Genomic DNA, 12,823 nt, shown 5'->3' on the forward strand with positions numbered 1-12,823 from the left:
GTGCAACGGATCGGGGAGGGTAACACGTTATATTTAACAGGTCATGTTTGGGTTTGAAGTTTTAAACCCATTAAAGTAATGGATTTGACACAACTTGGTTCATTAAGATAATAAATATGAAACAATAACGATACAAACACGACCCGTTTGCCAAATCTAGTTTAAATACCAATTGAATATCATTCATGTAAATAGTGATAAAGTTCAATTTTAATACATACTAGTAACGCATGCCCGCGCGATGCTGCGAGTTTTAAAATTGTTTTAAATGTGTGAAATTATCAAAATCTATTTACATCCTTATGTTAAATAAGGAACAAACGATAGGTGCTTGTAGAATATATTACATAGCAAAAGTTTGGAATTAAGATGTTCATATGGATATAATACACATAAAAATAGGAAAATATATTGTTTTTCATGTCCGAACTTTTCACTTGTTCCTCAATATTTCACTCTTCTTTCTTATTCGTTGCCAAACAACTTTTGAGTTTAATTACTACTACTTAAACATCTTAACAAATCCATCAGCTGACTAATTCTAATTAGCCTCATCATACAATTGCTATATACTTACATGAAGAAGAATTAGCCAATTCTAATTGGCAACTGCTAATCAAACTGCAAAAGCAACATATGAGTTTTTCTGACTGAAACATGGAACCAACAGAGTAAAATGCCTTGACATGAATTATGAGAACAAACCCATTACAGTATCATAAATCATAACTCAAAGCTAAATCAGAAAAGTATGACACACACAGTTGATGTTTTTTTTTATGTAGTTGGGAGTATAAATAAATAAATAAATTCATTACATAAAGGTATTTCACATTTTCCTTATCGACTGATGGCTATCTTCTTCTCTGGGTCCAACATCCTCACAAATTTTGAATCTAAGACATGAAATGATCAGAGATCATACAAAGCCGTACTGAAAAATTTAACATGATCCTGGGACAATGAAATTATTACAATAGTAGGGAAGAATAAAAAGGAAACTATGGAAAAATTTGATAAGAATGCATATATATTCAGCGGTTTAGGTTGGGTTTAGTGTTCAGTTGAATGTAAAATTGTCTAATCCTCATACGCTATTCCTTCTTCTACTTTAATAAAAATGTCCCTAATGAACTGCAATTCAAATAGAACATCACTAATCCCCTATTGGTCTCTTGGGGATTCAACTGAACAATAATACAGTCACACAAAACCCTCAATCACTATAAAAATATCTTTCCTCCCATTTTATCATTTTCCCAAACGATTAACCCTTCGATATCAAAATCTACAATTACCACTTTTTTGCCAAAACCCAGAAAAACAAATCAACACAAACTTGGGGTGGAAAATATCACAATAGTGGTAGAATAAGGTGCAAGAAATTTGGGTTGCATCCTCATGTTTGTAGCAACAGAAATGGGGAATTTAATCCAAACGTTGTCGTGGAGGAAGTTGGGGGAGGAGGAGGAGAAGGAAGAGAAACATCTCGTTTAGAGAGAGAGCATGCGAACGTCTCGAACTGAAGCCGACCAAACTGAGTAGACATGGCAGACCTGTAATAATACAAAATAAGCGAAGGTAAAATATGAAGGACACTGTTCTTATGAACAGTGTTTTAGTGTATATTAAATTTGCCACGCAAACATTAACCAATAACTCCGACGAGATTCTCCTCCAACGACCACCATTATCGGCCAACTTTGGCTGGACACGACCATCATTCACCAATATTGCCAGCCAACTCCGTTGTCCACCACTAGTAGCCCATGGCCAATCAAACTCCGACGAGTCCCTCCGCTCTAATGATCTTGAAAAAAAATTAAGAGAATATGTGACATGGGTGGGATTACAAACTTCCACCTCAAGGAAAACATAACACCCATAACCACTACATCAATCATCCAACTATGATTAGAAGCACTCTCAATTATATCTGTACTTGAAATATCTTATCATTTTTCACTTTTTATATGTTGACTTATTTTAACTCGAATTCACACAGCTTTGGACCAAAATGCTCATCATCTCGAGCTTTACATGGATTGACTAATTTCAAGTCATAAATATACACAAGGGAACATATTACACATGAATCACAATTTTTAGCAATCAAACACAAACAAATACAAAATTTAAAAGTTACCACCACTACAAACCACTCCACAAAAGTTAACTTGGTTTAGAATTTAGAAATGGACATCGCCAATTAGACAAAAGTAAAAACTACAAACCAACGAATCCTAATCTTTCTAAATTCTTGTTTCTTTGATGCATAGAGATGTCCAACTTTTGTTTGTAGTCATAAGCAAATTTCTTAGATGATCATCCTAATCTTGGCCACTCCGGAACAGCCACAGTTTGAGTTCAGAGTTTCCGAAAGACGTACATTGGTTTTTACTCACGCCCTATCAATATATTGGCCCCTGATTATGATATTGTGCGTACAATTTAGCCAAAAGTCAAAGGCAAGTAATATTCTTTCCCATAAATTAATAATCTCCACGAAGACAAATTATAGATGTACCCGTCGAAATGATTAATCCAATATTTGGTTCCTCAATTTGTAAATGAATAAAAAAATATGAAGAGATGAGTTGTTCATACCATTTTCTCATGTATATTCTTGTTGATGTTTTGAGTTGAATAAATTAACGGAGAAAAGAGACATAAACAAAGAGGGATTCTAAAAAAAAAAAAGGAAAAGGGTGTGCCAGGAATGCAGACTGGTTAACTGACTTTATGCAATTTTTTTTGTTTTTTTGTTTTTTGTCAATTATGTTTATGGCTGTAGTTCATCACATTGAAGGTAACGGATTAACAAATTGTTCAAAACATTGGTTATCTCACACAATGGAGAAAATACAAAGAAAATCTTTGTAGTATACGAAATATCCTCATCTGACGCACCAAATAGTAGAACCATGCACCTTGATATTGTAAGTTATAATCCTGCCTTGAGACACTTCAATATTTTCGGGAGAAACAAGGGGGGAAAGTAGACAAATGGGAACATAGTTTATCACAGTTCACTCAGTTTCTGATGAGTCCAACAAAAATGCCGAGCAGGAGAGGTTTCAATCTGTTTCTGAAGGGACTGATATGCATTGGGGTGTTTTCTTTCTCAATCGCGGTATGCATGGGAGGCGAGTCACCAGAGTTTGAAGCTTTGCTGCAATTCATTAGAGCTGTTGATCCTCAAGATGTACTTAAAGTTGGCCAGAATGCACCTATGCGGCAAAATCCCTGCATACATAAGTGGAAGGGTGTGACATGCAACTCACTCGCTACTTCGATAACAGAAATCAAGCTTGAAAATTTGAATCTTAGTGGCATACTTGATGTAAGTTCACTATGTAATCTCCCGAATCTTCGAGTTGTTAGCCTAGCAAGAAACCAAATTGGGGGAACTATTTCTACCTCAATATTGCACTGCACAAGGCTAACATATTTGAATATAAGCAGCAATGTTCTGAGTGGAAGGATACCCAAGGCTCTGACTAAACTGAAATATCTGAGGAGACTGGACATCTCCAACAATCATTTTATTAGCACCGCCTCACGCTCTGAAGAGGGAGTTCAGCCGATTCATACATACGTGAAGAAATCGAGGAGATTACAGAGACATGGTGCCATGAAGCAGGAAAAGGTAGTAAATTCAGTGGCCGTAGAGACAGAGTCCGAGAGACCAAGCAGTGGCAGTGGAAGTGATTCAGATACATCTAGACCGTGGTACAAGAGATATGAATGCATGATGCCATTAATTGTGGGGCTTGGCTTCTTTCTCTTGTTCATGTACTTTGCGGGAAGGAAGGCTGCTAAGTTAGCTGAAGAGAGGGAGATTCTCAAATCGCTTCGAGACTCGCCTCAGAATATGCCGCCTCCTAAGGTTCAAGAGGGAGAGAAGCCAGTGGAGAACCGGTCGGAGCTCGTCTTCTTTGTTGAAGAACATGAAAGTTTTAAATTGGAAGACCTCCTTGAAGCCACAGCTGACTTGAGAAACCAGTCCTTTTGCAGCAGCCTTTACAAGGTAATACTGAAAAACAATGCCCTATATGCAGTCAAAAGATTGAAGAAATTGCAAGTACCCTTTGAGGAGTTTGGCCAAACAATGAGACAAATAGGGATTATAAAGCATCCCAACATTCTACCACTTGTTGGTTACAATTCCACTAATGAAGAAAAACTTTTGATCTACAAGTTTCAAAGCAATGGAAGTCTGCTAAACCTGCTTGAGAGTAAGTTCACATCAAACTATTCTATGTACTATTCTAATCTTAGGGGTGGGGTGGGATTCGAACTTGGGTGCAAGGGTGTGGGCACACTGCCCACATCTACATATTCCTTGCACATTTTCAATCACCTAGAATTTACAAATGCCCTTAACTGCTTCGTATATTTATGTGCAGGCTACACAGAAGGTAAGAGGGATTTTCCATGGAGGCTTCGGCTCTCCATAGCACGCGGTATTTCAAAGGGGCTAGACTTCATATATCAGAGGTCTGATGACTGCATCCCTCATGGGAATCTCAAGCTTTCAAATATCCTCTTAGATGACAATGATGAACCACTGATTAGCGAGTACGGGCTTTCAAGTTTCTTCAACCCCAAGAAAGGGTGTACCATTTCCTCCAATGGTTACACAGCCCCAGAGAAAATGTTATCAGAAAAGGGAGATGTTTATAGCTTCGGCGTGATTCTTCTGGAGTTACTAACAGGCAAAACTGTTGAAGGAACTGGGATAGACCTTCCTAAGTGGGTGACTGCCATGGTTAAGGAGGAGTGGACTGGGGAGGTCTTCGACAAGGAGGTTGCTAAAGCTGCAAAAGAATGGGCATTTCCTCTTCTCAACATTGCCCTCAAGTGTGTATCAGCTTCACCTACAAACAGGCCAACTGCGGAAAATGTTTACGGAAAGATTGAAGAGGTTATAAATGACACTCCAAATTCATCGGATTGTACTACAGAGTGTAGTGGCTACCAAGACAACTGCTGTATCCTTCACTCCATCATACCTGAGACCTGGGACAGTCCTGGATCAAATTATTAACTGAGGCTTCTACTTTACGTACGTATTTTTGCGTACTTTTGTATCGGATTTTAGGTCGTACAAGCTTTTTATCTACATTCAACATAAAGAACAACTAGCCCTGTTGAGTACTTTCTATATAGAAAATCTGTGTATGTGCTATATATTGTTAGATAAAAGAAGGCAGCAGCGGATTTATTTATTACTTATTAGGTAGAGAGAGTACAACAAACTTTTGATATATATCATGTCAAGCTGTGGTTCATGATCAAGCAGCTTCTTGTCTTGGTAATTACTTAATTTTCAATCTTAGTCACTCACACGTATATATCAAAGAATAAATTTTTTATTGTGACCAGAACATAAGTGGTACATCATGTGTTTTTATATAAATGGTGGGAAATTGTATTTTTTAAGTTATTAACATTTTAACACACATATCTCATCATTTGTATAATGACACGTGGTACACCATCCCGTATTCCAGTCACACTGAAAAATCTCTCATATCAAAGACTAGTAACCGTGTATGATTTTGAGGAAAAGCAGTTTACATAACCATTACATGGGCAAAATAAATAATTCTTTCAATTCAACTACGAAGGTTTATATCATCATTGTTATTAGTTACCCATGAATTATGTAAACCAAGGCCTCGTTTGTTAGAGTGGATGAGCTTGGATATGATTATTCATTGTATTGAAGGTATTTTGAATGAAAAATGGATGAGAACTTTCCATATTTTTGTCCAAGTTGAAGGCTCTTCATGAGAAAAAGATATCTTTACTAATCCCTCTAAAATGGTAGGACTAATAGAGACAACTTTTCTTCAAGTGTAACCTTTAACTTGGACAAAATAAGAAAATTGACATCCAATTCTTCCTTTAGAATGCCTTCAATATAATGAATAATCATATCCAAACCAATCTTCTTGAGGCCTAAGAGTCCGCTTGATAACTACTTCGTTTTTTTTGTTTTTTATTTTCATTTTTATGTTAGAGATAAATGAGAGATACTTGGAAAAATGATGATATAGAATAGTGAAGGAAGGATGGTAAGAGATAAGTAGAAGAAATGAATAAGGAAAGATGCATAAAGTAAAAACCAAGCGGATGTAGAATCCTGGATTAAAATCCGAGGGTATGTAAAAGAAAAGTATTATAAGTATACAAGAAAAAAAAAATATGTAGAAGAAATGTACAATGGATGTATTTTTCACTCTTTTTTATTTAATCCCCTCTCTCCCACGCCTAAATTAATCTTAGCATTTAGGAATGCCTCTTTTGTAACTAATGTATAAAGTGGTGATTCATGCTACATGTGACCGGGATTGCAAGAGCAAATTACCTGTCTTATTTAATCACCTAGTGAGCCGCTTCGTTACATCGTCGAGGAGCATACAATTTTTTGTTTTTTGTTATTACAAGTGATATTCATACTCTAAATACTAGACTAAGGGGAGAGTTTGAACCTGTAAGCCACCACTTTCCATACAAAAACTCTATTCACTCCATCTATTTTGCAAGGTGCAGAATGTCATGTAGGCATGTTTAGAAGTGTTTTGAAAAATAGCTAAAAGAGCTTTCATGTCACCAAAAGCACTTCTAATAGAGTTTGGCAAAAAAAAAATTAAAAGTGCTTCTGAATTGAAAATAGAAGTGTTTTCGAAGAATATGCATGATGTGTGCCTCGTTAAAAATTTTGCTGTACTTCAAATAAAAGTGTTTCTGCCCATTTTGTGTACATTTTTTTATATATACATTTGCTTACATATTTATTCATCATCCTTCAACTTCTCTATATACTATATCCGTGAGTTCTAACATGTATTTTCCCACCCTATCTAGCACAAAAATAAGCGTTTTTAATTACTGAAAATGTTTTTAATGAAAGTGTTTTTGAAATCAATTCTTAGTAAAAAATAGTTAATTATAGAAAAACACTTGAAGTGTTTCCTACAAAAAGCACATAACTGGTACTTCTTTTACTATGCACTTCAAGTGCTTTAGGTAACCAAAAACCCTTTCACCAAAAGTGCTTCCAATTAATTTAAAAGCACTTCCAAGCATCAATTTTTACTTCTCACACACCCTTCTCAATATTCGGCCGTCCGATCAATAAATTGAAAAATTAATAATAAAAAATTAGTAAAGATGTGTGAGAAGTAAAAACGAGTGTGAATAATGCTATTATGTAATCAAACCATAAAAATGAAAACCTATTCTCGTCCACTATTTATTGCATGCATGTACTGAGAGGGACGTGCTGGAAGCCTGGAGCTAAAGTCCCAATTGCACTTGGTTTAGAGCACTTTTTAGCGTTGGAAGCCCCCCACCCACAAAAGAGCAACTGCCTATTAAATCCCCTTCAATGAATAGTAACTGTCTTTAATAAACAGTAATTATCTTTTGCATCTTCATCCTAAACTGAATAGCTATGACAATAAGCAATAAAATATTAGTATTGTTTATTTTATAAAATAATAAAAAAATAATTTTATTTGTAATTTCGGATAGGATTTTTAATCGGTATCGTTGTGCCACGTGTCATTAAATAAGAAATTACAACCCAAAGTATTTGAGAAAATATAAAATTATGGTGTAAAGAGGAAGATAATGATAAGATATTTATAGAGAAAATTTTCGGATTTTTTTTTACATTTTTTAGTATTTTTTACATTTTTTATTAATTTTTTACATTTTTTTACTAATTTTTACATTTTTTATATATTTTATTAATTTTTTAATGTAGTTGACGTCAGTCTTGCATCAGCACGTTCCCAGACGGTCGAGCCTTAGATTCATGCCTCCCCTCTCACACGGGCCTCCCCTTGGCCCAATCACCCGCATGGGCTGGAGCGAGGAAGGTTGGCGATTTGGGTTGCTGAGCAGCCGGTCCCATGGCGTTTAACAACGCTGGACTTGCACTTAATACAGAAGGCAAGGTCAAGTCGTTGGATGAGATTTCCTTATCCACGACCGTGACTAACAAGCCATTATGGATGGGACATTTTGTTTACTTTCTAGGTTGTATTTGGTCACTTATTGGCGTTGCCAGGTAAGTTTAATATGTCAACATCCAGAAATTATCATCAATTTTATATAGACATTACTGTTGTATTTCCAGACCTACTCTCTAAAATGTAACTTATATCGGAATAGGATTATCTCCCCTTCTATTCTCATCATCTTTCCTCCTCTCTTTTCACACTTTGTTTTTTATCTTATTATCTCTATAAAAAAATCAATATAAAATGTTGATATGGCTTAACCGTAACCATTCAAGTAAGAGGGTTAGAAAGGGAAGAGATATTAGAAGGGAAAAGAATCATCCTCCACTTATATAAGGGTTGTGGGCTGAAATGATCTAGTTTCAGCTCTTACTTGTTGAAATGATCAAATTTTAGTGTGTTGTCAATTATGATTTTTGATCGGTTCAACAATTAAAATTTAATTCTAAATTATTTTAACGGAAAGATGTAATGGTAAATTATGAAGCATAGCCCCATATTTGGGCTTTATTTTGACTGTTGTCAACATAAACGTCCTCAAGTGTTATGTGACCCTGGGAACTCAAGAGAAGGTAGAATTCTTTTAGGAAATATTTGTTTTAAAGTTAGTTGTCTTGGTTCTTTTTATTAAAAAATTCAAGGGTAGAGGAGAAACAAAGTTGGAATCTCCTCCAACTTTGGAAAGACAGCCATCATAGACCAAGACCTAGTTTTTTTTCATTTTAAAGAGAATTTTTGTGTCTAGGACTAGTCCATTTAAGTAAGAGTTATGTTAAGGAGACTAAATTTGTACATAAAATTTTGTAAATTAAATGACATAGAAGTTGATAATTAGATTATCATTTAAACGTTGATAAACGTGTTCGTTTTCTATTGGTGACACGTCATTTGATTTGTAAAATAGGGTGTAACTACCAAAAAATTCAATTAAATGTAATGAAAAGTTTTCTGGGTGTGAATCGAATTCTTGTCTTTAAATTTTCTGTCGAAGAAGGGTGAAGTTTAAGAGATGGTTGGAGTATGGAGAAAATAGGTATAGAGAGAAATATGGATGATATCATAATTTCTGATTTAGAGATGCAAATTAAGGTGTTGTATGTAACCGATGATGATCAAGATACACCCGGTCTAATGTGATTACTCAAACTTTGCAAGTGGTGGATTACTATAGTGGATATAGTCTCCCTCTTTAATGAGAGATATATCATAATACATATAACTGGACGACAAAGTTGACATGTCCCCTTTTTGGTTATATTTTTCAGTGTTCATCTATTTATATAACGACACGTGGTGTACCTCTTTGTATGCTGAGTACATTGAAAAATCTCTTCTCTTTAACCACTGTAATTTGAGTTCAAATTATTTTCTTTTTTATCGTTTAGATGAACTTAGTGTAGATTATTTATCATTTGTAAAAAGAAATTACTCAAACTTTGATGTTGTAACTCATGAGTTTCAATGTACAGCTAGATTTTGTCTTGTATTATTATGTAATTAGACATTTTATAACATGCTTTGCTCGAGGCCTCCAGCTTGGTCTGTGGATGAGGCAAATAATTTATAAGTTAAATTACTGGCGCACTATCAAGCCAATACCAATGTGTCCGACATAAGCTTCCATGTCAAATCATTATCCTTTTCTTGCCCCTAAAACCACACTCTCAATTATGATCATTTTCCTGAATTCATACTCTCAAATATATTAGGCATGTAATTTGTTATTGCTAACTACTAAAGTATGAATTAATTACCAGCTATTCCTCTTAAAATACATGCAATAATGTGTCCTTTGCCATTATAAAATGACTCCAAGCAATCCCTACTAAGATGGGAAATTATTGTGCCCATCTACTCCGTAATGTGTTATATTTTACAATGTATATCGAAACCACTTATATTGTAACACGTGTACTATTATTAATGATATATATCAAAGCTTTTAACCCAAAACAACAAATTTAAAATTTAATACACTTTATAATCTTTCTTCCTAATGACCAGAAAAAGGAAACAAATATATATTTTTTTTTTCGTAATTAAAATCCTACGTAATTTTTTTTTTCAATTAAATTATATGTAATTAGGTGAAAAACATTGCAGGATATCTACTGCGAGAGAAACAAACATACGGAAATTTCCAAAACGTATTGCTTTCTACTTGCTCTATGTTGGAAAAGTCGAAATTGAATTTTTATTTTACACTAAAACTTTTGAAATATTTATTATTTGGGTAAGTCCAATCTTTTATGTTTGAGGGTTTAGGTCTTGTATTAGCATGATTTCATAGCTTATTCATATATTTGGTTGGGGTGAGCTCCTGCTGTTATACAAATATACTTAGTTTATCAGCATGCTTTTTCATATATTTGGTTGGGGTGGGCTTATTCATATATTTGGTTTAGGTCTTGTATTAGCATGCTTTTTATCTTTTTTGGGTCAACAAACATTTAAACATGCTAGCATGCATATTGATACTTAGTTTATCAGATTATTTCAAAAGTATCTTTTCATGTCTACATGCTTTTTAGCTTAAACATTTCCTCAAAATTGAAACGACGCTAGAGTTTGACAAAATGAATACTACTTGCATTTCTTAGATTTGACAAAAGAATTGGAACCGTGCTCATGGACTCCTTTTATTTTATCTTTCTTCTGATGTTTTAGGTCACATATAAGAAGGGAGATAAAATACGAGTCGTGACTAGTGGTGGATCCAGGATTTTAAACTCGGAGGGTCCCATTAATAAAGGTCAAAAAATTTATAGACAAAATTAACATTGAAAAGTTAAATATAATACATTTCATTCAAAAATCATAAGCAAAACAACATTACAAGCTATAAAATCATAATTCAAGCGTCCACGACGAGGTTTCATAATGTAAAAATGTTCTATAATAGCATCATTACCAATACATAAAAAACATATTTCTCAATATAAACAACTAAGTTGTCACTCAACCATCTTTCTCAGTGAACAAATAGATGGTGCTATTGGGCCAATTGTTAGAAAGGATCCTATTTTCTTTCGAACAATGCTTGGGTACTGAACAGTCAGTACCTATTTTCACTGACTATCTATGTGGCCTAATAAGTTTGAACCATCTGTCAATCCAAGGACCTTGTCATCTCTGTAATCAAACACAAATCCATGATTTAAACCCGTGACCAAACAATAGTCTTCCTCTTCTCCAACAAGTCTGCCAAGATCTTCACAGCCGGCCACCATGAACTCCTCAACTCCGCCATTTCAAGACTTCACCAATCTTGTCCTCCACAGCCATGCTGAGCTCCATCATCAGCCATTCGTAATCCTTGTCGTCACAAGTTGGCGGCATCCACATCAAACCCACATAGTTGCGTCGTCGTCAATCTCATTGCAGTGGTGGAATCAACAGTTGGAAGAGGGATTGGGGCAGGGGTAGAGAAGATGGAGGAAAGAGGATGGGTCGAAGAAGAAAGCATAGCCATGGCATGGAGATTAGCAGACATCGGAGAAGAAGAGTTCTGCTTGGTATTGGGTTTAATGGGGTTGGTTTGCGTTTGGTTACGAAGATAACAAAAGTTGAGATTGACATATGTCTTAAATTTATTGGGCCACATAGATGGTAAGTGAAATTGGGTACTGACCCAAGTATTATCCTTTTCTTTCTTCTCCACGCGCGATCGTCTTCTCCAAAAAGAAGAGGAGAAGACGCCGCTGCAACCTGCACAGCACAGACCTCATGTAGATCCGCTACTGGTCGTGACCACCACACGTAAGTTGAGATAAATGATTTAGGAAAAATTAGTATCCGGTCCCTAGTTCTTACTGTTCATTGACTAAGACCTTATTAGTTCTCAAATTTTGATTCAAGTCCCTAGCATTAATGTGATAATAAATTTACATGTTTATTATATAATTTTTTAATATAAAAATGAGTAATTAATTTAGGGTTTAATACTCACACCTCTATTAAACTTCTAATTAATTTTCAATTCAAACATTTCCAAAATAATAAAAAATTAAATTAAATTAAGTTTGTACCTATTAGTTTTTTTTATATATATAAAAAGATTCTCAATTTTTTAATCTTAAATGTACCCATTCATATAATTTTTCAATTTTTTTAATCTTAAATGTACCCATTCTCAAATATATCAATTTGTTATATGTAAAATGTACCCTTTTTTTAATATAAAATCCTTTCAAATTTTTTAATCCATATTTAAACTTATATGGGTACATTCTTTTTCGTTGATTTGAGAATATATCCATGTTTTGGTACAATAACTTTTTTTGTTAATTTTGGTTAATGTACCCATACATATATGTACACACACACACAATATAATAGAGAGTATAATTTATATTTTATTATTTTTAATCCCATAAATTATGGGTTTTATTTAAAATCTCATTAATATAAACAATTACAAATTTCAATTTTTAATTTTTAATTTAAAGAATATAGTAACTTACATTATTACATTAATGTCAGGGACCTCAATAAAAAACTAAAAACTAACAATGTTTCAATCAAAGAATATTGATAGTTAGGGACCGCATCCTAAGTGTCCCATGATTTTATGGGTGATAATATAGCTTTGTTACCATATGGTTTCAGTTCTTTTCGTACGTACGTTTTTATTTACCCTTCAAATGAAGGTTTTAGAGTTGAGAACACTAGCAAGGTCAACTTTCATGTCTCTATACATGTAAATGCCACCTTTATGTTTGTAATGCAATCTCATGGAATTTCAGTTTTGATATCGATCGATCATGAGGTTGATCTTCTATGTG

General features: G+C 34.3%; 1 protein-coding gene across 1 annotated transcript; it reads left to right on the forward strand.

The window, feature by feature from the left end:
- Positions 1–3,043: 3,043 nt before the first annotated feature.
- On the forward strand, positions 3,044–5,050 carry LOC126588823 (leucine-rich repeat receptor-like protein kinase PXC1). Its single transcript, XM_050253954.1, has 2 exons — positions 3,044–4,238; positions 4,410–5,050. The coding sequence occupies exons 1-2, from the start codon at positions 3,044–3,046 to the stop codon at positions 5,048–5,050; spliced, it is 1,836 nt and encodes a 611-aa protein (XP_050109911.1).
- The last annotated feature ends 7,773 nt before the right edge of the window (positions 5,051–12,823 follow it).

The sequence above is a fragment of the Malus sylvestris genome, chromosome 11, assembly GCF_916048215.2.
Source record: "Malus sylvestris chromosome 11, drMalSylv7.2, whole genome shotgun sequence".
Lineage (NCBI taxonomy): Eukaryota > Viridiplantae > Streptophyta > Magnoliopsida > Rosales > Rosaceae > Malus > Malus sylvestris.

Coding starts and splice junctions, on each gene's coding strand:
- LOC126588823 (XM_050253954.1), top strand. CDS start 3,044: ATGAGTCCAACAAAAATGCCGAGCAGGAGAGGTTTCAATCTGTTTCTG. Junction 4,239..4,409: donor TCTGCTAAACCTGCTTGAGA/GTAAGTTCACAT, acceptor ATTTATGTGCAG/GCTACACAGAAGGTAAGAGG.